This window comes from Tauraco erythrolophus, chromosome 1 (assembly GCF_009769465.1).
Source record: "Tauraco erythrolophus isolate bTauEry1 chromosome 1, bTauEry1.pri, whole genome shotgun sequence".
Classification (NCBI taxonomy): Eukaryota; Metazoa; Chordata; class Aves; order Musophagiformes; family Musophagidae; genus Tauraco; species Tauraco erythrolophus.
Window position 1 is genome coordinate 45,971,041 of NC_141465.1, and position 24,086 is coordinate 45,995,126.

The window sequence follows — 24,086 nt, forward strand, 5'->3', positions numbered from 1 at the left end:
ATTTAAAAATATCTTGCAGCACTTTGGGCCCGATCCTGTACAGCTAAAGGGTTGTTTGGCTGATTAGTTGATTCAGTGGCAAAGCATTAAAAAAAATAAAGTGGGATAATTGGGAATACAGATTGTTGTAAATCAGTACGCAAATTACGATTGGGGGAGAAGGCAGGAGGAATGCAGGAGTTGCAGGAAGTATTTTTTCCCCTCATTCTTTATTTGCACAAATAGAGCTAACACTAACAAATCAACATGTTATAGGTTACCTGGTAACGAACTGTTTTTGTTAAGGACTAGCCAACATACAAATGATAACAAAAAACGCCACAAGCTTAGGTATTAACCTCTTTTTTTTTTTTTTTTAGTTGTAAGACAATGAGCAACTAACTACACACTGCAACAGAGGTACAGCCACTAGCTACTAGCGATTGATTCCTGCAATTATTTTCTTTTAATAAATTCATAAAATTCTTAATTAAGTAAGAAAGCATGTTATGGTCTTTCATCAGATCAATTATACTCACCGAATATTTAACTTCTAAGTATTCAGATTTTGCTGGAACATCCGGGATCTCAAAAGCATAATATTTTTCCACTTTCTATATAAAACAAATATATTATTTTTTCAGTATCTCTCAATTGAATATTCATTCTGTTCAATAAGAAAGCTAGCAAAATAAAGGCCAGCCAAAACATACATCTCAAATATCATGGGCTTGATCATATATTACCAATTCGGCAACTCATTATAACCATCTAAAGATAGTAAGAATGTTTTAATACCTATAGTTAATCTCTTTAGTTTTTCTTAGCATGAAGAGCTTCTACAGAATTGTCTTACAAACAAAAAACATACTAGCGTAATAGCTAAGGAAACTCACAGGCTTCTGTAAATTCACAGGCTTCAGACATACTCATGAGAACTGGTGGTTGCAGACTACCACAAAAATCACAAAATGGCTGAGATGGAAAGTCATCTCCAGAGATTGTCTAGTCCAGCCACCTGCTCAAAGCTGGGTCAACTAGAGCAGGTTGCTCAGGGCCCTCTCCAGTTAGGTTTTGAATATCCCCAAGGACAGAGACTACACAGCCTCTCTGAGCAACCTGTGCCAGTGCCTGACCTCCCTTACAGTAAAAAAGTGGTTCATGTTCTGACAAATTTAACATGTTTCAAATGGTACCTATTGCTCTTATTCCCCATTAGGCACTGACAAGAAGAGCCAGCCAGAGCCGTCTTTACTCCTGCCCATCAGATGTTTATACACAATGATAAGATTTGCACAACCAATCCCTCACTCTGAACCTTCTTTTTCCAGGCTGAGCACTCCCAAGCACCTTCTTGTGCTTTGTCTGTCTGGAAAACAGTTTTTTTCACAACTAGTTGCTCCATCACTTTTTCCCAGGGCTTGAGGTGCAGCTGACCAGCCTCTAGTTCCATGGAATCTCCTCCTCCTCCTTGCCCATCTTGAGGATAGCTTTGACATTTCTTTTCTTCCAGTCCTTGGGAGTCTCCTCTGATCAACACGACCTTTTGAAGACAATCAAGTGTGGCCTCGCAATGACATTGGTCAGTTCCCCCCACATGCAGGGGTGCACACCATCAGGTCTCATGCACCTATGTCCGTCCAGTTTCTTTAAAAGTTCCCTAACCTGATCCTCCTCTACTGAGGACAAGCATTCTCTGCCTCAGGCTTTCCCTCTGGCTTCTTGGGGTCAAGGATCGCTGAAGGTCGGACCAAGCACTACATACCAAGGTAAAGAAGAGTAAAGCTGAGTATCTCAGCCTTTTCCATGCCCTTTGTCACCACATCCCCTGTCCTTTTCAGTAGCAGGCCCACATTTTCCCCTAGTCTTCCTGTACCTATAGAAGCCTTTCCTACTGCTCTTTGCCTCCCTTACCAGATTCAACTCTAGGTGGGCTTTGGCTTTCCTTTTTCCACCATGATGTCACCTCCATTAGTCTGCTCTCTAGTGCAGACCCATAAGCTCCTGACTGGCTCTTTACCCATCCTTAGGCACACACAGCTCATGCACTGCCATTGCTCTGACATGTAAAAAGGAGTCCGCCTTCTTGCCATCCCAGCCTGTCCTTCTTAACCATGTCCTATCCCACCACGCGTCCATGATGCCAATGAGATCATAGCCCTGTAACTGCACACAGTTCCTCCTTTTATACTGCATGCTTTAGTGTACCAGCACTTCAGAGAGGCACCCAAGAAAGCTGATCTCCCAACCATCTGCCAGCTGTTTACTTTATTAAAAACCAAAATAATTACAAAATAATAGAACAAAATAATTTCTATGACAGTATTGTATTTTTCATTTTGAGTGACCTGGGTTTTACTAGAAAGTAGTTGAGTTTGTTTACGTATCTCTAACAAAGATAGTTAAAGTAGTCTCAAGTTCAGTCCAACTTTACTGAAAGTTAAGTATCACTTCTGCTTTCTTCAAGAACAATAATGATCTTCCACAACATGCACAGCTTGTCAGTTTCTAAGAATAACTACCTGTATTTTCCAAGTAATTACAACATCCTGTGCAACAATGCTATGGTACCTGCTGAAAGGCCATGTTCTGCCCTATAATACTTCACAAACCATCTGTACCACTGCTATAAATTATTGTTGTTATGCTATGCCATAACTATGCTAGAACATTACTCTTATTACAAGAATTCCTAGAGACCCCTTAAATTAAAAAGCATGTTTCCACTGGTCAGTGCACTAAGTTCAGCACATTATACACAGAGTCAGCATAACATACCACTAGAGTAAGTTTAATAAGAAAAAACAAAGTCACCATAAATTGGAATAAAACTTACAAATAAATAAAACACAGAGTTAGGTAAACTCGAAGTAACTTGGTTTTGGGGTTGGGTGGTTGGTTTTTTTCTTTTTTCCTTAAATTAATAGCATCAGCAATAGCTCCCTCAGAGCACTACAATGAGCAGTTAAGCTTGCTACTTCTCATAACACGGCAGTTTTAAGGCTGCAAAGTCTGGGCAGGAGAAGAGACGGCCCTCTGCTATAAATAGGAAAAAGGCAAATCCCGAAACAACTATGGCATCAACAGCTACATGGAAGCAGAAGAGAGTAATATAACTTGGTACAAGAGCACCACTGTGAAGTCAGAACAGCATTACAAATTAGCATGCAAATGTAGATCTGAACTGTTGAGCCAAAGCAGCACCTCGCACGAGCAGCACATCATAGCTGTAACACAACAGATGGTGATGCACTGCTTTTAGCCAATATTACTGGTGCTCCTCGCCCCCCCCCCCTTTTTTTTTTAATTTAAAAAAAGCCTCTCGAGCTTCAAACAAGTTCTTGTTGCAAACGCAAGCTGAACATAGTGTAAAAATAGTATGCTGCAGTGATTCATCTGCGTTATTCCACCGAGCTCAGCTCAATTACACAAGCGTCTGGTCATAACTGCAGTGAATGAATGCTTTGCTGCAGAGTAATCTGCCCTTCAAGTGGCCCTTCAGAGAGCAGAAATGAGCAGCAGTGATTAGCTGCTAAGTTCCTAAGTGGAGTAAGGCTGCTTTCAAATTGATTTGTGAAGACTTGCTAACTTGGCAGCAGTGCAACCCACTGAAGCTACAATTAGCAGCAGGTGCAGGAGGAAGTGATACGGCTTAAGTGTATCTGTTCGCAGGGACAAAGTTTGGTGCTGGCACGGCCAAGATGCACACGCACAGAGGACAATTTGTCTCTGTATAGATACTGGCTCTTTCTGCATCATCACAAAGCCGGGTATTCTCAACAAAAGAATTCTGGGTGCATGGCAGGTATGCCAGTAGCCTTTCTGATTTCCAGCTAACGATGGAAGAGGAAGCTTCTCAGTTTCACAGCACTGTGCCAAAACTGAGACTTTGTCTTACTCTGAATGCACTGCTCACCAGCGCTCTGCTCACCTGAGCAATATTGTCACTAGCTTTTTAAAAATCTGTCAGAACAGCAGCCCTTAACAACACAGTAGTGGAACACTGGCTGCACATCACAGAACAGGGAAGTTCTAAAGCATATTAGCTCTTAACCATATACAGTCACAACTGTGTGAAGATCGTTTTTTGGAGCATTCACTCAGCTGAGTGCCACCACTAATTCAATTTGAGAACCCTGCACACCCCTATGGACACACAATTTCAAGGGCTGTATAACAACACAACACCTCTGGTGGTATGACTGCAATGAAAAGAAAGATGATGACTCCTTGTGAAAAACAGATTAATAAGGTATTATCTATGTTTAGCCTATATCTGGGTCTAAACAATAGCCAGCTGTTCTATTACGCAATGACCCCTCCCAATCACGGACAGGAATCAGGAAAAGGAAGAAAGATTTGTGGATTGAGATAAGAACTATTTATATAATAAATAATAATTGAAATAAAATAAAATAAAATAAAATAAAATAATTTTAAAAATATATCTAACAATTTAATAATATATACAGACAGGTGACGCAGGGTGCAGTTGTTCACCACCCGTTGACCAACGTTCATCCCATTCCCATCTAGCAATCCCCAAGCAGGAAAGTCCTAAAACCGCAATCCCAGAAGAGAGAGAGAGTATGCCCTGGGAGCAGAACGACAGGCGAGATCCTCCAGGGCCTGCAACCATTGAGGAAGAGAGCCCGTCCCCAAAAAGCTTTCCAATTTATCGTTAGCATGAATTTACATGGCGTGGAATACCCATCTGCCAATTTAGGTGTCAATTACCCTCGTCACGCTCCTCCCAGGTTCTCGGACATTAGGGTTGCTAGTAAAAACAAATTGAAAGAGTTGTTGATCATTATGGATACCTGCATACCATGGTTGGCTACAAACTAAACCAAAGTGTCTTATCAACTTTGTTCTCACTGAATTGGGTGCTGCAGGAGTCTTAAAAATGCAGCTTACTTCAGAAACGTAGCTTCTCTGAACAGAGAATTGATTCAATTATTCTACCCCAAGGAAACCAGGACAGGTATCTAACCAGGCGAATGAAGTCCCTCAGGGAGGAATAAAAGAAAAGGAGAGCGCGGTAATGGGACAATCCCACTACATCCACAATTATCTTGCAGGCAGCAAAAGGATCCTCTGTCACGGAGAGGTAAGCCTGGCCAGATTTTGTGTCACTTGTTCACAGTCAATAGTCCTACAAAGGCCCCACCAACAGCACTGCTCTCCAATCACATATTCTTCTTATCCCCCACATTACTAGTGCCATCCCTCCTGCTAGCTCCAGTTCTCATTAAGCCCTTCCAGGAGGCAGAAACTATCAAAATCATGCCAGCAAAATAAATCTGGATAGCCTATTACCATGTTAGTAAAATTCAGTTTACTGAAGAGTCTGATGAATTCAAACAGAATTTAGAAACACTTCTGGTAAGTTATTCCAGAGCTTCTCTGCACTCCCAACTATCCTGCCTAATTCATTCATGAATTAAAATCTATAAATTTGTTCTTTTGCTAAAATTGTCCTTTAAATAGCTTTCCTGCTGCTCATCTCCTTTTAATGTTTTTAGAGAGCAAAAAGGTCTTATCATTATTCTTCGCTTTACTAGGCTAAAAGAGAATTAAAGCTCTTCCATAGTTATCTCCGCTATAACTGATTCTCCTTTTGTCTCCTCCTAATTACCATCTTTTGTAGCTGTTGTTGCTTGATTTAATCTTTCCTCATCAGGTGATCAAGTGTTACAATATTCTAGGTAAGATCTGAACAGTGCCTTAGTGCTGCTGCTCCTCAATTCCTGGTAAGGATCATGCCTGCATCACACCCAAGGACCCCAGATGCACATATGGTCATATGTCTGGCCAACACAGTTGGGTCTTTCATCCCAAGCTCTGGGTAAACTCAGTAAAAATTTGATAAGCTTTGAACTAACATCAGAGCCAACAGTTCAAATACTTCCTGTGTATGGTTTACCTTTATTTTTAAAAATCATATTTGAAGATTAAACTGTATTACTCCATTGCCTCGCTCACACTATTCTTCCACCATGGAACAGGTGGAGGTTTGCTAAGATTCTGTTAGCAGATCTGTGTCTTTTCAAAGGCCTTTGCCCCTCCTTCCATCTCTAGAGTACAAGTGTTTGTATCCTTTCTTTTAATGAAGAACTGATTTGCCCTGAGTTTCCTCCCTCATTCTTGAAAGGATCTTTGAACAGTGAACTATTACAAATTCATTTTTTACCTATTGTAAATCCATTCCTTTTTGATCCTCATACATGACGACTAAGTTACAATCAAATATAGAAGAAAAATAACACTGATAAAACTGAGAAAGCTAAATCTGCATCAGTTTTGAGAGAGAAAATAAGCTAGAACAAAAAAATAACAATAAAGCTTTACAAAGTTCTAATGAAGCATGCATTTTCCCTGAATGATGTAAATAATGCTACATGTTGATGAAAAGATGTCATTTCTTGCAGGAATTTGCCATTTGAGAAGCACTGCTCACGTTTTCACTTTAACAACTTAAACTTTCTGAAGTACTCTAGCTTTGGATTAGATGACCTCTTGAAGGTCTTTCCAACCTGAATTACCATATGAGCTTGTTTTTATTTTCCCCTCATATACATACTGTTAAATTCTATTCTTCCTGCATTTTTACTTGCCATCCCATTTCTTGATCAACTATTCAGGAACAAATTCTATGAAGTCACAAGTTTGCCAGCCTGGGAAACGTTAGAACTAATTCCACACCACCCAGTAACGACAATGAAAGCCAGCTTTGCCAGACTAATGACATCTTACTTCAAGAAACAGAAAAGTTTCTGAGCACTTCACTCTGAACAAATCTTCTCCTCTAATTTCCATGTGAGCCACCCTTCCCCACACACAAACTCTTCACCTTCCTCCCTGCCAAAAGACAAATGTTCTCTGTACATGAACGAGAAAGCTTTCTCACACTATCAAACTAATTCAGTCCAAATCTACAACAGTATCAGCAATATCAGCTCTTTTCCTACAGTTTTGACAAGTATTATTTAACTCTATGTGCAAATTTCCCATTATAGCAACATTTTGCTTTTCCAATATTCTTTTAGGAATTTTTTGAGCAAACAGAACACAGCAAAATAACACTATAAGACTATTGCCCCGAACAGCTTACGTTTCAAGACTGCATGACAGTCCTCACAACTTGCTACATCCTGTATAAAAGCGCTATGACAGTCCACCTTCTGAACAGCGTACATTCTAAAAAAGATAAATCTGAGGAGAAGGATGAAACATGCCAAGAGATAAAGTTCAATATGATGACACCTGGTCGAATGCAAAGACAGTCTAATCCCAGGGCACTAACCTATCTACTGGACAACACAATCTTTCATTTTTAACTTTGATACCATGAGCTGACACCCTGGCTTTAGGTATCAGAACGTCTATTTGTTCTGTACTCTCAAAAATAGCTCAGCAAGCAAGTAAGGAAGTCTGACATTCAATCCAGTTTCAAAGAAGCTAATGAATAAGTACTTTCAAAAGCAGTAATGTTTAAACTTCTGGTGGAACAATCACGTTGCAGATTTACTGTTCTGAAAGGAGCATGGATATTTGGGAAAACACTGAGATGGCTTTTACAAGCAGGTACACTTACACATGTGAGAGGTTATATATATATATTTGCATTTCAGCATAACATCCCCCACTGGACAGTGTTTCAAAAGATTTCCCACCTTACAAACCAGAACAATAGAGAACGACCAACTAGGACGCTTGTAGACAAACCTTGGATTTGAACTTCATGATCTTATACTTTGGTGAAATGCAGTCATTAAATTCCTTGAAAACACTCATTATAGTTATCGGAGTCTCCGTCTCTTTGCCAGTGGACAGGTCGATTTCCTCAAAAACAGAAGTCAGGTTTTACAAATTAACAAAAAATGCCAGCAGACATAACCAGTAAGCTGAAGTTTGCTTTGCTATTATTAATCATGTATCTCTTCTTTAGGGGAAAACAACAAGGCAATCAGCCACGAAAATCCAAATTTAAAAAATATTATTTGAAACAGTGTTTAAAAAGCACCAAGTTTTCTAATAATACTTCAAGACAATTTTACTTCCCAAGCAGCAAGGCTAAAGGTAACAATCTGTCTGCAGTTGTTAGTTTGGGTAGGGGGGAAGCGGCAATGCTCTACTCTGCATCTCACCTGTGATATACCATGTATATGTTGTACTTTACCACCTACATCAGACAACACTGCTTCGACAGTTCCCATAAACACACTCCCAGAACTCATAACCTGCCATAAGCAGAATGAAAGGTACTTATGTTTGACATGCTTAAAAGACATACTTACTGTTTCACGTGGCAGTAGATAAACAGTTCTCTCAATGTTTTTCACTGTAACACAACAGCTGACATACGTGTCTGCAGACTCAATCCAAACTTTGCCAAACAAAAATACCACTCCTAAGGAAGAAGGGCAGAGCAAAGAATTCAGTATGCAACTCTTAAATCAATCATTCTTAATGTTTTTTAAAGCAGCTTATTATGTATTCTTGCATAGAAACACAACCATTTCTGGTTTAGGTCCCTGAATAACAAATCTTTCCAATGTATCAGCACACTCTAAATTGTTTTAAACACCAGCTTTACAAATAGACACCTATATAGTTCATGTCCCTACCTCCATTACTATAGTTAACACCTTGGTATGTGAAATTCAAAATGGCATCACAGAGCCAGTCTCAGAATTCTCTTCTGATATTCCATTTCTACCTACATTAATTTGATAATTCATGGTGAGAGGGAGGAAGGAGAGAGAAGTTAGTGTAAGCTGAAGATAATCAGAATGTCTGTGCTGTCAATCACTCCTGAAACACGTGTTATCTACAATTTTTCATTGTTCAGCTAGACCAGCACAATTAACTCATTCTTCCTACACTTTAGTACCATGAGATCAAAACTCTACTACTAAACAAAATCTGTAGAAATACATTCTGAAGACAACAAATAGAAGCTGATCAACTGTAAAAAGTTTTCAACTGACTGTTTTGACACTGAAAGATGTGTGTGTGACATGGCAAGAAATCCTGGATGCTAAGACAGCAATTGTAACCAAGGTAGACATTCAGAAAGCCTACATTCAGAGCAGGACCAGTGCAACTGACTTCACTGTGGATCACATCACTATTGTACATGAACATCTCTGGAACCACAGAGAACGTGGCATTATCACAAAACACTGCTAACTGCTAATCAAGAGATGTTAAACTTCGAAATAACACAGAACAAGGATAGCCGACTTTCACGTACAATCTGTGAGCTACAAGTAAAATAAACTTCCAAGCACAACTTAAAATCCTGGCTTCATCTGAATTCCCTTCAAACTCCAAATAATTTGGAATTTGATTACATGAAAGACATTATTCCTACAGTACACTACTATTAATTAAATCAGAAATATCAGAGCTGAGACTGCCTCAGACACACTGTTTCACATGAGGAAGATTTTAGAACCTGCATTTCTCCTTGGTCTGACAATGCACAAACAAGCCCTTGGTTAAGAGCTATAATTTATCTTTGCCACGCGATCTATCAGATGTAAAGGCACCTTTCTTACTCCATTAGATCGAAGATAAATCAGTGAAGATGCACTAAGACAGATGACAGTGTGAGAGTGACAGGCTAAGAAAAATCATTTCTTGAGTGCTTGGAATAGATGTGAACAGGACTACTTTTGTCAAGGACAGAGAATGTTGCGGGTTTGAAGATGATGAGAGCAAGGATGCAAGCTTTAGCTGTACAAAGTATCTCAGAGATTTTAATACAGAGGCAACCTTCAAGATTTAGACAGTTTGAATAAAAGGATCTAGAAAGAGCTCAAATTACAGACCTAAGTGACAGGGAAGATGAAGTTCTTCTCCCCAGTAATCTTTTTTTTTTTCCTCTCTTTTAAAGGGATAAAAAACTCAAATAGGTTTGTATCATACAGAAAGGTGAAACTATGGGAGAGATCACAAAACAGGAGCTGGTCGCTTGAACAGCTGGCAATATTAAGATCACGCAGCAGTTAACCTGTCAGAGGCGTACATATAAGCAGGTGAGGTAGAAAGAAGGATACACAAGCCAGTCAAAGACAGGGTAAAAGGTGGCCTGGATTGCAAAGACAAACTTCAGTCAGCTCTAGCATGGACAAATAAGTGGTCTTAATCCCCAGATTTCACAGAATTAGAGTAACTGAGGATGGGAAGAACCTTCGGAGGTCACCTAGTCCAACATCAACACACACATCGCCCCCACCCCAGTTTTCAGAGACATTTCACATGTAAAACCAAGAAATGAGAGAAGAGGTATCAGGACCTATCCCCTGTAAGCCTGATTATGAAAGAAGAAAGAAAGAAAAAATAGGAGTGAAGTTTATAAAATACAAAGTCTGTGAAAAAAAAGATCATGTTACCAACAAATCAAATGGCAAGCAAAGCCAAGAGACAGAGAAAATGTCTTGCCAGAGGAGAAAGAAAGGGGAATTTTTATTCGTTATTTCTTTAAGATGTTAATAGGTTGACAATTCCCAAGTTCTCTGCCTAAGATAGTAAAGGGAGTTATGGAAAGTAAGCCTCAAACATTAAGTTTGAAAGAGTCTTATGAGTATGCTATAGTATTTACTCTTCAGGCAATGCATCTGACATCACAGCAAATGAGGTATAAACAAAGATCATGAACATGTTAAACAAAAAGCAGTATCGAAATTTTCCCTTCTACACCACTAATTGAAAACAGGTGCAGTCTTTATTATTCAATCCTGAAAAAGTCATAATGAGAAAAGAACACTCCTTGCATGCGAGGAGCAGAAATCCTTTCATAATTATGTTCCATTCAGCAACCACTGACTTAGAAGACAAAAAAAAGACAAAGAACAATAGTGGGGTCTTTAAAAGTAGCAATTTTATATTAGAGCCATTGATTTCATCAAGATATCTATGATTATTACCACTCCCATCACGAAGCTTTTCAGCCCAGCACACTCTCACATTTAAGTTTGGCATCTCAACTCACAACAAAAGGTGTAACAGAGAAACATATCTGACTCAGTGCTTACAGTATCAACCCAAAAAACCTTCAACAATATATGGAAGAACCTTCTGGTAAACCTACATGAAGCACAAATTATAAACTCAAGACCCTAAAGCTGCTGATGAAATGAGAGGACGGATGGGAAGTGTTTAGAACAGATGTGAACACTTCTTTTGTCAGGGCTGAGATCAGAATGCTGCAGTTTTGAAGATGATGAGAACCAGGATTCACACTTCAACTGCACAAAGTATCTTAGGGATGTTAATACAGAGACAATCTACAAGATTTAGACAGTTTGAATAAAGGGATCTAGACAGAGCTTACGTTTTTCAGGCCACTTTCCTCCCCTGACAGGGATATCTTCGCTTCATATAAAATCATGCAACTGCTATTGCACAGGCTTTATAACAATCCACCAGAGTTTTAAGTTACATTCCCAGAAACAAGAAGAAAGTATGCTCAGTTGTTGCACCACTGAGGGAGAAATTAACAATATCAGCTTATTCCTGGAGCGCATAGGGTTTTAAGGCAGCCAACGGGTCACCAACACTGAGAAGTGCTAGTAGCTCCCTTCTACCTCCCTACTACTATACCAGACCAAGAGACAACATTCTTACTTTGCCCAGTCATAGTGCCCTGCACTGAGGACAAAGGTGTGAAAAAACAAGAGATCAACGTTCAAGTTAAAGAGCACAAAGAGACAGGGTATCTAGACATAATTTAGGCAAGTTTGAAAATCCCAGTTACATAAAAAGAATCAGAATGGCATTTTCTGCCTTTAACTGAACAGTTACCTGGCTGACTGTACTGATCTTCATAAGCATCCAGCCAATAAAATCTTAAGACTTGATCATCATTTTCCCCAGTCACAAGTGGAAGGAGATTGGGGTCCAGCTGAACTTCTGCTGCTACTAGATCAGCTTCGTCCTCATCAACTCTGTCCCAACAGGAGATATCTGGGAGGGAACAACTTCTGCAAGTTTTACAGAAAAAGAAAGAAACAAGAAGTAAAATTTTGTCTTTGCTATAACCACCACTGTTTCACTTTTTTTCAACACTACATTTTCAGGCCTTTTGTTGCTTTTTCCACTACCAAGCAACACTCTCCACAGCTGGATTTCCTCAGATTTCTTCTGAAAAGAAGGATGGAGTGACAAAGAGAGAAACCCACATACAAGTATGGTTCTCAGTACACAATACATGGGCTTTAAAAGTCTGGTATTTTAGCCTTGGTTATTCAACTCTTTACATAACAAGTACATCCATCCATTTCTACAAGTTGCTCAGGGGAACAACACATCATTCCAACAAAACTACCTTTTCAGTCATTAAATATTCAAGTTTTTTTGATCATTCAAATATTTTACAGTTTAAAGCTATGGAAACACATGAGTCAAGATTCTTCCAAACAATAAAAAAAAACCCACATCATCACTTTTTTCCTATTTCCAAAGACACGCTGTTCACCATATGAAATTACTTTTAGTGACAATACTTTTAACTATAACTGATGTTACAAAATACCTTCATAGTTGCTTGGAATAAGCATCATTAGCCATTCCTCATTTTTACTTACTGGCATCAAAATTCATTGTTCAACACCCATACTGAGTCATCAAAATGTACTGAAATGTGTTATGTTGTCATGTGCTAAATCTCCAAAACACCAAGTATTTTTCAATTAAGTAGCTATCAGCATTATCATTTTTAACATCACTACACAAAAAAAAAAAAGGCACACAATGATGCCTTTGGCAAAGAAAAACATAAAGATAAATCTAAGGTTTATTGGTGGAAGAAAAAAAAAGATATTCTTACAAGACAGATGTGTCTTTCTTCTTCGATTCCAGCTGCTCTGTCTCTTTCTTTTCAGGTTCTTTGTCTCTCTTCAAGCTTTCAGCTGTCTCAGGTATAGTTTCCACATGTTCTGCTTCCATAGGTTCATCAAAGTCCTCCTCATCAAAATCCATCATTCCCTGACCATCATCTGGAAGTGTTGCACATAGAACTAAAGGCTTAAGTCATTAAAATGACACAGTGCATACTACAGCAGTATGCACAGATAACATACCATACCCATGAACGTAATATACAGTATTAATATACAAACGAAATATCACATTTAAGCTATCTAAGCGTCTAACTAGTATAAACTAAGAAGCATTTTAACACTGATATGCCATATTTAAGAGTTTCCAGAAATACGGTTTGATTTCTGAGGCTGAGGGAGCTGGGTCTCTTTAGCTTGGAAAAGAGGAGACTGAGGGGGGACCTCATTAATGTTTATAAATATGTAAAGGGTGACTGTCATGAGGATGGAGCCAGGCTCTTCTCAGTGGCATCCAATGATAGGACAAGGGGAAATGGATATAAGCTGGAACATAGGAGGTTCTGCTTAAACATGAGGAAGAACTTCTTCCCAGTAAGGGTAACAGAACACTGGAATAGGCTGCCCAGAGAGGTTGTGGAGTCTCCTCCTCTGGAGATGTTCAAAACCCGCCTGGACGCGTTCTTGTGTGATCTGATCTAGGTGGTCCTGCCCAGGCAGGGGAATTGGACTAGATGATCCTTTGAGGTCCCTTCCAATCCCTAACATTCTGTGATTCTGTGATTTCTTTTTGATACCTTCAATAGCTTTCTCTTCTATTGTCTTCACTATTCTCCCATTTTCTGTAGCCTTCTGCACATACTGGGTATCCTCATTTTCAGAGACTATGACAGACTTTGCTGTGTAATTGGAATGTTTAGGACGAAATGAAGCTGGAGGAAGAATCTCCTTTCTGAGATGAGCAGGAGCTTTCTTTGATGTAGGGGTGATTACCTGAAAGACATTTTAGACATGAGTTAAAAGTCTCTTAAGATACAAAAAGGAAAAAAAAAAAAAAAAACAACAACAAAACCCTAGCACTTGCTATCTGCAGAACTAGTAACCAGGTCTAGAGGAAAGACTCCACATACTTTGTAGCACGATAGCTAAACTCCTCAAAAGTAAACTCTAAATTCTAGAGTATAATTTCTGCTGTGACGTGTTTCTACTATAATTTTTAAAAGCTGTTTGTGACAGGCCATGGCTGACATTTAATTAAGTTTGTGGTTACTTTTGTTATTTTTCCCACGTAGCACTACTCCATTCATAAATGAAAACCTCTTTGTCAACTGAATACGTGACAATTTATGTCAGACAGGGACCAAGCCTGGAACAATTGGGGAAGGCCAATATGGCAGTTCACACCTGTTTGTATCAGTAATGAGTTCAAGATGTCTACAGGACACCATGGGTCTAGAGAACAGACTGCTTCTCCGTTGGATTTCTTCACACTACAGACACGACAGGGAGAAGGAGGACAACAAACAAACCACATTTCAGCATGCTCTGCAAGCCTAAACTCTGAGGCAATAAGCACAGTTTGTTTTTCAGACAGGATACCACTATGGCAGCAGCTACAGAATCTCTTCTTACAGAAGATGTGTATGAAGTAGCCTCCACCTGGCCAACAACAGGTTTCTGCATCTACTGGCCCTTAACCTGCAGCAAGTTCCAAAACCTTTATCTTCGGGGTAAGCAGTTATTTACAGACATAGAATTTAGAGTTGGACTCAATCATTTACAGAGTTTTAATCTCAGTACAGCTGCTTCTACTGTGGCCAACATCAAACTCAGTCCTTCACTCACCTTAAACAGAAAGCAAACATTACTTAATCTACCTTCATGAACATTTTTTTGCTAGCTCAGCCAAATGAATTTATTCATACTTATATTTCTGCTCGTCTCTGCAGTAGAAAGCATCACTGCCATCTGGCTTTTTATGCCCATTTACTTTCTAAGACTGCACTCTTCATCCTTTTTACCTGCTTCATTGTCTAAAACCTCCAATTCCTCCTCCTAGGAGCACAGAAGCTATCACCTGAACAGCCTGTCCAGGAACTAATTTCCTTCTCAATGTTTCCTACGAAAGTGACCACTGCTTTGCACCAAAAAGGCAAAGATCCTCTCTTACTTTATCTCCCCCTTGTTCCTTTTTCAATTACTTCTAGGCTCCAACACAACCACTGAAATGAGTGCCACTGGTGATTATTTTCAACATAAGAGTTGATGTCACTATTACACAAGGTTTCACAAATTAGATTTATCTACTCCACTCCATTTGCCCTCTATAGACTCTTATCAAATATCTCATTGTACTTCCAGCTATAAAGTCCTCCTCATTTACCAGAACTCTTAACAAAATGCTAGCCTTCCATCCTTAACAGCCTGTCCTTCCTTTCACTCCAAAATCTTCCTGTAGGGTAAACTTCTATCTATGGCTTCAATTTTCCATTTGCTTTCCATTTCTGCAGAAGATGAGTTTCTTATCCTTTTCCACACCCACAAATACTCTTTCTTCTGCTTACTTCACTTCCCATCATCCTTTCCTTGTCACAAGGGTCTTTTCTATTCTTAGGGAAAAAGAGACAAAGCAGAAGCTCACCTTCAGGTGAGGCACCCCATTTTATAAAAAATTCAGCTGTCAAATGTAACAGCTATATACTACTACTATACTAAAGATACAGAAAGAGCTGCATTCTGTTTACGTACTAACATGGAAGAGGAAGATGAAAAATGCATAAAGTTACACAGTAACATTGCTAAGGAAGCAAATGAGAAAGGTAATTTCTGGAAGCAGAAATGAAAGACAACGAAAGACAATGAAAGTATCTAAATAAAAAAAAATACAGATCAATACTTATTAATATGATTTTTAAAAAATTTCTTCCTTTACCTTTGGAGTTTGGGACTGCACAGAGAAAGGATTCAGTGGTACTCCAGCAGATCTTCTCCTTTTCAGCGTTATAATTGGTGGTGGACTTATCTGAACAGTCTGAATATGGAAAGAGAAAGTAACAAAATGAACAGGTGTTGTTTAGTGTTTTCTTTTGCCTTAGCTAGTAACATTTTCCATCAGAGAAAGAAGGCCATCGGTATTTCTCATCTGCCAAGAAAACGCACCTCCTGATATAAAACTCGGCCACATAAAAATAAAAAGTTGTCTGAGCAATCAGTCCATGAAGACAGACATTTTTTTTGGTAAACAGTTAAGAGAGAAAAATTGTCATCAATAAGTGAAACAGTTTTCAAACAGTGGGCATTTCAGTAGCTAACTGTGCCTTTAATGTACAAGTATCAGAATAACTGGTGGGATGTTATTCATGTCTGCTCTAACAGTAGAAATGAGCACACATGCTTTAAGAAAGGCAGAAGTGCTCTTTCAGCACTGTCACGCTAGAGGAAAACCCATTTTAATTTATTTACATGTACAGATATTTTGTACTCGTCCTTATCAACAGCTAATAACAAAAGAAAATTTAGAGAACAAGCAATAAAGCCAAAAAAACCCAATAGCTAACTACTGTTTAAGTAAATAGAAGCCATAGTATAATTATTAGCATTATTACCCCAAATCAATGCTCCACAAAATATGACAGCATTAAAATGCATTTGCTTAATGATTTGAGGGTTTTTGATAGCCTAAGGTATTGTAACTATGAATCAGATGTCACAGGGAGGAGTAAAGCATTAAGTGCACAAAACCAAGAGAAAATCTTACATTGGAACATCTACAGTCCTCTTATTGCTCTCCAAAAACACATTATGCCTATTATGATAAAACATATTTCAATTCAGCACCTCACCATTACACCAGTTTCACGGTTTACATGTGAGCAATCCTTTCAGTTTTAAGAAATCCTACTAAGGGGCATTAATTTATTGAGAAATCATTAATGACACAGAAGAGCCTCATTAGAGACAGTCCAACTCTGCCACAGCAGCCATGCTGCACTCCTAACTCAGAGGAAGCATTAATCCTGTTCTCTGTAGCAAACTGCGAAAAGCAGGAGGAGGAAGACAGAACTTCAGGCTACGTCGTCTGCCGAAACAGCCCTCCCTCAGCTCCTCTTGTGGACCCAAACACACCAGATGGAAACACCCTACAGTATACTGGCTGGAACGTGGTGACAGAAATATATGGTATACACGATTCAGATGCAGGCAAACCCTGTTTCACTCCAAGCTGACTAAAACCTAGAAGGCTGCATTAGCACAGGCTCTACATCCCATGACCAATACAGTCATGTAACTTCTGCACGGTGGGGATGACAGGTAGACTGCGTACATACGTGGAATATACCAAGCAGATGTACTATGGAAGAAATCCATCTTAGATGGTCTAGTTTTAGGAAGAACTTTATTTTCTTGATACGTTCCACGGCAAGAAAAATTAATGGATTAAGGGGTTTCAGGCAGATTTTATTAACATACTTACTTCAGCATTAAGATCTTGAAGAATATCCCCTAGTAAGTCATCCTTTGACAGGTCCACAGTTTTCTGTAAGGTAATAGATTAGCCAAACAGTTGTTAGTTATATGTGCAAACCCTATCAGGAGACCAGCAGCAAACAACTAAAGGGTTTCTACAAAACACACACAACGTTTTCAAGAATGCTCCACACACAAAAGATTGTAATAGGAGTCTATGACTTGCTAGACACAAGAAATTGAAACGAGCCCTTGCTTTATTCCACTCCCACTAAAACACTGCAAACAAGTCAGAAATCTTCAAATTCAAAAACGTAAAAACTTACATCTGTGTTTTTCTTCCCAGCACTGGCTATAAACATAGACTTAATTGTGTTTGGCTTTGACACCACAGATTTTTTCACGTTCTTTTTATCAACCGTAGATGTTTTGCCACCTTTTCCTACAGTAAAATACAAAATTGTGAATTCCACACCAGAAAAGCTCAATGTTTAAGTGTCCAGTTATTAGCAGGAATACATGAGATAGTCTACTTCCTCCACCTTCACACTGCTGGCTGAAATGAAGTCTAATCATCTTTCTTTTGCTGCCAGCTTTGTAGCAACTGTCATGCACACACACAAAAAAGCAAAACCCTGTCAGCACCCTATCTTTCCAAGTCACGTCAGAGATGCTCTTTGTATACTCAAGTTCATACTCCAGAAAAAGGACCAAGATACTTTACATGGAAGCAACTCCAGAAAAAAAAATGAGTGTCCAGGAGTTTGGCACTAGGCTTGGATTCTCAACATCAGACCCGATTTCTCATTTTGCCACCAACTTCATAAAAGGTGACAAAATTATTTGATCTCAGATCCTCGGAAGTATGCAAATATTTTAGTGGCAAGAGAGACCACACATCCTTTAAATACTGGCTTTGGAAACCAAGATCATTCCTAGATGCATTTGTTCTAGAGGTGAATACATACCCCCATAGAAGACTGTAAGCAAAATTGCCCTGGTAGCGCTGAAGTAGTTAGCAGTGATTTGACCTCCATTTGTGGACCTCTACTGCATCAACAAAATCCACAGCCACAGGCATAGAACCACAGAGCTTCAAGTAACATGTCATTTGGCCATATTAACCACATACTGATGCCAAGGAGTTGCCCGTTTTAGGTATCTTTTAAAAGCCACTGCAAGACTTTCTACAGTGGTCATGGTCAGCCTACCTTTCTTACTGGAGTCAAGAGCATCATCATCAAGATCTTCATCAAAGATTTCCCTTCCATCTTCTACATAACCTATACCATCTGTAGAAAAACAAATTGTTAAAAATTTACATTTTAAATTCTGTCTTCCGGTATTTCTAAATATATTCATAATCCAAATTTTACATATTTAAACACTTTCTGCCCTTTAATACGAAGCAAAAGTGATAAATGCTAAAGTGTTGAAAACTACTGCACTCTCAGCTGTATCTTCTATTAGACTAAGTATGTATTATGTGCTTAATTAGAAATTATCAATTACAGTACTTCTTTTTAAAGTTACATCACTGATAACTGGAAATAAAATTTCAAAACAGTACTTATTGCAAAAATATTTTCATTACCATCCTAATACACTACTATGAGAACAATGTAAAAGATTCATTTCCATACAAAAGCTTATCTTTTTCTTGTCTCCTAAAACAATTTGTAAGAATGCACTAACTATAACTTACCTCAAATCATGAACATTATGAAGCCTAATTGAGTTAGAACACTATAATCAAAGTAACGCTCCAAACGAATCTTAACTTACCATCATCAACAATCCAGTCATCATCCTGACGTTCTCTGACCATCTTGGAATATTCTTCCTCATCTATTTCATCATAAACACCTGTGAACTCCTCAACCTACAGTTAAGGTATACTGAGAATTAATAGTTCTCATACCATTACTTACTAATATGGGTCATTAAAAAGAACATAAAAGTTCCCAAGAAATCTGTGGTTTCCTACACTGTTACATTGTTCACAATTAGTAAGCACCAGTTATTCATCCAGTTTAAGTTTCTTTTAGGGCAGTGACAGAAGACAAGTTATCAATTTTTAAAATTATCACAGTATATTGAAACTCAAAATCTACTGAAGCACTGGCAGACATTTCATTTGAAACTGACTTGCTTTATTGCTAGTTTCACATTAGAAAAATAAAAACAAAAAAAATCCTAGCAAGGGAGACTTCTGACCTTTGGCTCTACTCTCAAACACCAAGATGAGCTCAGTGAAAAGAAGGGTGATTTGAGGTGCCCAAGCATAATGCCGAAGATGTTCTTCTGTGACTCAGAGTGAATTTGCATGTTAACAATCTACACACTTCAGGCTTTAGATTTATCCACTTCAATGCAGAAATCACTTCCTGTTGGCATTACAATTAATTGGCCAGTATCAATGTTAGACTGCCAGATTTCAGTTCTACCAGCTAAATAACTAAATTTTGGGTTCTCTGTGGAAACACAGCATATCAATATTAATGCATTTCAGTCATGAAAAGCTGTGAAATTCATTTAAAGTTTAAAATAATTTGAAGTGAAAAAAAAAGTAATTCCTAACATGACATTAATTATGCAATTAAATTTTAAAACTTGGTCCTTTCCTGTGGAATAGTTATCAAGCAACATCGAGCATGTTTGACTTGCAGTTACTAACATTGGTTTAGTTTTGAAAACAGACAAAAACAAATAAACGATACCAGAAAGCAACAAAACAATTACAGTTACATTCTGAAATACATACACCGTTAAAAAATAAAAGCTGATCTGAAAGGCAGATTTTGTTTCCCGTAACTTTTAGATACATATAAAGGGTATTTAAGCATTTCAGCTCATGTTCAGCTGTTATTAAAAAGAAGAGATGGAGAATTTTCACCTCATATTTTATTTTTTCACCAGCTTTGGCTTTTTTCAGACGTTCTAGTGCTTGTTGCTGGCCTCTTCTAGACTTCTTCTCACGTCTAGAACGTGATGCTGCAAAACTTCCGGATTCATGCATAGCTGCAATTAATTAAAAAACAGAGAAATAAGCTTAGTAATGAGCTGCTTTGGTACCTAGTGAGTTATGCGTTATCTTTGGTACTTAGTGTTCAGTGATGCATGAATAGATGGTTGCAGTTCTGTTACAATGAACATAGAGACCGACTTGGCTAAAAAAACGCAGTCACGGATAGCTCTTGGTAAGCCAACTCTGGAATTACACTGAGGGCATGGTCTCAGACAGTCACAGAGAGCAAACAGACTTCGTGCCAGGTCATATTCAGAAGCCACCCCCTAGATTTCCAAAGCACCTCTCAAATCTCATCAACCCTTTTCTGAAAAGGATCCCCCCACTCTTTCCTTGGGAATTTCCAGCTCCTTTTATTTTGCATGTCTCCATGACAACTCAGGAACAGACAGACTTAGAAGAGGCCTATATTGCTACTAAGCAGTAATTTTTTTCGGTCGGTTTCACAATGTTTAAGAGTGCAGCTAGATTGAGACAAACTAGTAATCTGCTAACAGCAGAAGACTGTCGCCCCACTTCCTCGTACCCTCCCTACCCTTCCAACACTCCACTTCTCTTAACCGTTTCTCTCTCTTGATTTTGGGGGGGGACATTGATCTGACCACAGAGAGTGGACAGTCCCAATCCAGCTTACGAAAGTAGACGACTAGCCCTGGAACAAGACTAATGGCTTTGTGTGGGGAGCCGGATCCCCCGGCTGCAGGCAGAGGAGACCCAGGGCCAGCACAGGCGGCCAGAGGAGGCGGCCAGTCCCTCCCCGGTGACAGGAGGAGGCCAAATTGTTCACAGAGCTGCACCTCGGCAGCGTGGCTGAGACAAACAGTAAGGATTCGCATAGCTAAGAGCTGGGATGAGCTAAAAAGGGGCATTTACGCTGTCTGGTACCAGATGTGGAAGAACTGCAAAGACGTTAACGCTCTGGGTGTATTTAGACAAGATTTTCTGTGAATTCTTTGCGTTTACTGTAAGCAAGCGCCTCAGGCGACACACTCCTCCCGAAACAAGCGTATTTTCGTCCCCGGCTGGGACCACGCGCGCTCGCCAGTGCCCTTAGCAGTGAAATGCCAGCGCGCCCCCAGGCTACGGCCGCCCGCGCGGCGGGGGTACGCCGACAGCCCTTCCGCCCGGGATAAGCCGGCCCCGCCGCTGTTGCGAAACCAGCGCCGGCGCGGGGGAGCGGTGCGGTGCGGGGCAGGGGAGGCTGCGCGGCCCGCGCCCGCCGCCGGGCTGAAGCCGCCCCTCCCGGTGCCAACCCCCCCGCCCTGCCGGGTACGGGTCTCCCCGCTGGAGCAGCGCAACCACCTCCGCGCCACGCCGCCACCCCAAGGCGGGGAGACACGGGACGCGAGGGGCTCCCGCTTCCCGGGCGCCGCCGCCCAGCCCCGGCCCCGCCGCCGGCAGGAGACCCTCCGGGAGAGCTGTCCCCCTCCACCCGCCGCGCACGCGCGCTCCCGCACGGGCACCCGCTGCGCGCGAGCTCTCCTGCTTCCCCCCCCCGCCCCCCGCCTCCGAGCCCCGAACGCCGCTGCCCCCGGCCTAAAACCGGAGCGATAGCGGCAGCCGCCGCCGAGGGGGCCGCTGCCGCCCCGAGCAAGCGCCCCGCGGGCCTCACCGTCCCGGCTCTGAGCGCCGCTCTCGGCCATGGCGCCCGCGCGCTCCACTCGCGCCAAAGGCTCCCGAAAGTGGCGCGAGACGGGAGCCCCGCGAGCCGCCGCCGGGGCGGCAGCCAATCAGCAGCCGCGGCGGCTTCGGCCGCCCCGCGCGGGGGCGGGCCCGGCGCCGCCGGCCGGGGCGGGGAACGGGCCGCGGCCGCCGGTGGGGCGGAGCGGGAGGGAGCGCGGGCGGTGGCGGGCCGGGCGCCTCCGGCCACCTCTCTCCTCAGAGCCGAGTGCGGGAAGGAAGCCGCGGGCGAGGCGGAGCCACTTCCTGGGCGAGGCCTGCGCTGCTGCTGGCGGCGCGTGTCGGCCGGGGCTCCTGCCGCGGCCTGAGGCGGCACCTCCGGCCGCCTCAGGCGGTTTGCGGGGCCGGGCCGGGCCCGCCGGTAGACCCGCGGCTTTGCAGTCGTAGCGGAAGCGCTTTCCAGGGCGTTGCGCGCGGATGTGCTCGTTAGTTTATCGTAAGGGCGGCAGCAGGTCAGCGCCGAGCAGTGAGTTGCATCTGGGGGATCTGCGGCAGAGCTCCTGCCTCCGGCAAGGATGTAGGAGCCCGTAGTAAACCGTAGTGATGTGGCACCTTTCTTGGGGCGAAATAGCCCGAATGCACCCTGAAATGAAGGAAGGTGTTGGCTGATTTCAGCCGTCTTAAAACTGGAGCCAGGCTGCAGCGTGAGGGTCAAGGACCACCTGCAACAACCTTGTCAGCAGATCAGTAGCTGCTGGGAGAAACGGGCATTTCCTTCACAATTTTAAACAATGTATAACAATATATATAGAAGGGTGATCATGACAGTCTGTGAATAACATCCATAACAGCCATGGTTTTCTTCTTTCATATTTAGAGTAGGTATCATCATTCTCGTTCACAAGCTTCAGGAACTCCTTCAGTAAATTACTGTCTAATCTCTTCAGAGACAGAGATTGGTCAGCCAGCTGAGTGACAAAATAATGTAATGGATGCCCTCCTATTTTCACCAATGGTTTTACCTTTTTTCCCTTCCTTCCTAGACATGGAAAAAAAAAAAAAAAAAGATTAAGACTGGATTTCTTAAGAGGCTTGAGTGCATGGAGTGCTCAGGGAAAAGACCTTTTAGCTTATGCCTTGCATCTTGCATACACCTGATTGGGGTGGGGTGGAGGCAGGGTATGTTCTGCTCATCTTGATCCTACAGCAATACTTTCACTTGCATGAGTCAAAAGTATTACACATCAGCCTTTGGCTGTGGAGCAAGAGCTGTGTCTGGAAAAGGATACATTTCAGTCTCAAGTATAGTTGGAAATGTTTCTAAAAGCATTAGTTAAGACAACGAAAGCTTTACAAGTCCTCCTCTGAAATGACTTAGATGTGCTTAGAGCCTTGATCTTTTTTCAGATGTCATCAGTGTTGGCCAGTCACTACCCAAAGAACTTGTCACCTTTATTTGCGGAATTTTCTGGAGAGGCATTTGTTGCTCATGAAAATACGTGGGCACTGACTCCAGCTTCTTACAAAGGCAGGTAGTACCAACACTTCAGAGGTATTTGGGAGTGAATAGGACTCAGTCCTTAGAGCTGATATGTTGTTACAGGAGTGTTAGCTAGTATTATTTGGCCTGCAGGTACTATTTCCAACTATCTAGAAGAGAAAATTTTTATGGTTCTGAAAGTTATTTTCCTTCTCCACAAGGACTCCTTCATGTTGGTAAGAGAGAAATCAAATTAAAAAAAAAAAAGCAGATGCTGATCCTTCTAACTTATCTACCCAGTTCCTAGTACCATGCTACCTCTCACTACTGGACCTAGTCTTGGAAGCAGAAGAACCACCCTAACCACCTGTAGCAGCTCCTTGGTGCCAAAAGAGACCAACTGGTTCCCCAGCCACCCTGACAGCCAGAATACCCTTTCCCAGGCACTTGAGAGAACGAGACCACCTCTCTCAGCAGTAGCTAGTTATTAGATCAGCTTAGCTGTAGCAAACCCACATCCTTGGAAGCACTGACAGCTCTCGGAAGAATGCTTGTCTGACCTACAAATCGTCTTTCATGGGTATATCCACTGTTTGTTTTTTTTCTACTTTTTTTAAGCACATGCAGAAAACAAGATCACATAGCTGAGCATGATGTAGGGTTC

At 41.1% G+C, this 24,086-nt stretch overlaps 1 protein-coding gene across 3 annotated transcripts in view; it reads right to left on the reverse strand.

Moving 5' to 3' along the window:
* The window catches only part of POLA1 (DNA polymerase alpha 1, catalytic subunit), a 212,587-nt gene extending 190,622 nt beyond the window's left edge, over positions 1-21,965 (reverse strand). The window contains exons 1-13 of one of the 3 annotated variants that reach the window (XM_086608844.1): positions 21,935-21,965; positions 20,191-20,315; positions 19,080-19,176; positions 18,506-18,586; positions 17,621-17,736; positions 17,302-17,364; positions 15,760-15,849; positions 13,625-13,820; positions 12,818-12,986; positions 11,794-11,972; positions 8,280-8,392; positions 7,708-7,824; positions 519-593 (exon numbers count right to left, since the gene is read on the reverse strand). In XM_086608844.1, coding sequence (XP_086464970.1) covers positions 519-593; positions 7,708-7,824; positions 8,280-8,392; positions 11,794-11,972; positions 12,818-12,986; positions 13,625-13,820; positions 15,760-15,849; positions 17,302-17,364; positions 17,621-17,736; positions 18,506-18,586; positions 19,080-19,176; positions 20,191-20,315; positions 21,935-21,965 — 1,452 coding nt within the window. Of the gene's footprint in view, positions 1-518; positions 594-7,707; positions 7,825-8,279; positions 8,393-11,793; positions 11,973-12,817; positions 13,008-13,624; positions 13,821-15,759; positions 15,859-17,301; positions 17,365-17,620; positions 17,737-18,505; positions 18,587-19,079; positions 19,177-20,190; positions 20,316-21,934 lie in introns of all 3 variants that reach the window. The other 2 variants (XM_086608834.1, XM_086608824.1) reach the window with 2 other exon arrangements.
* Positions 21,966-24,086: the final 2,121 nt, after the last annotated feature.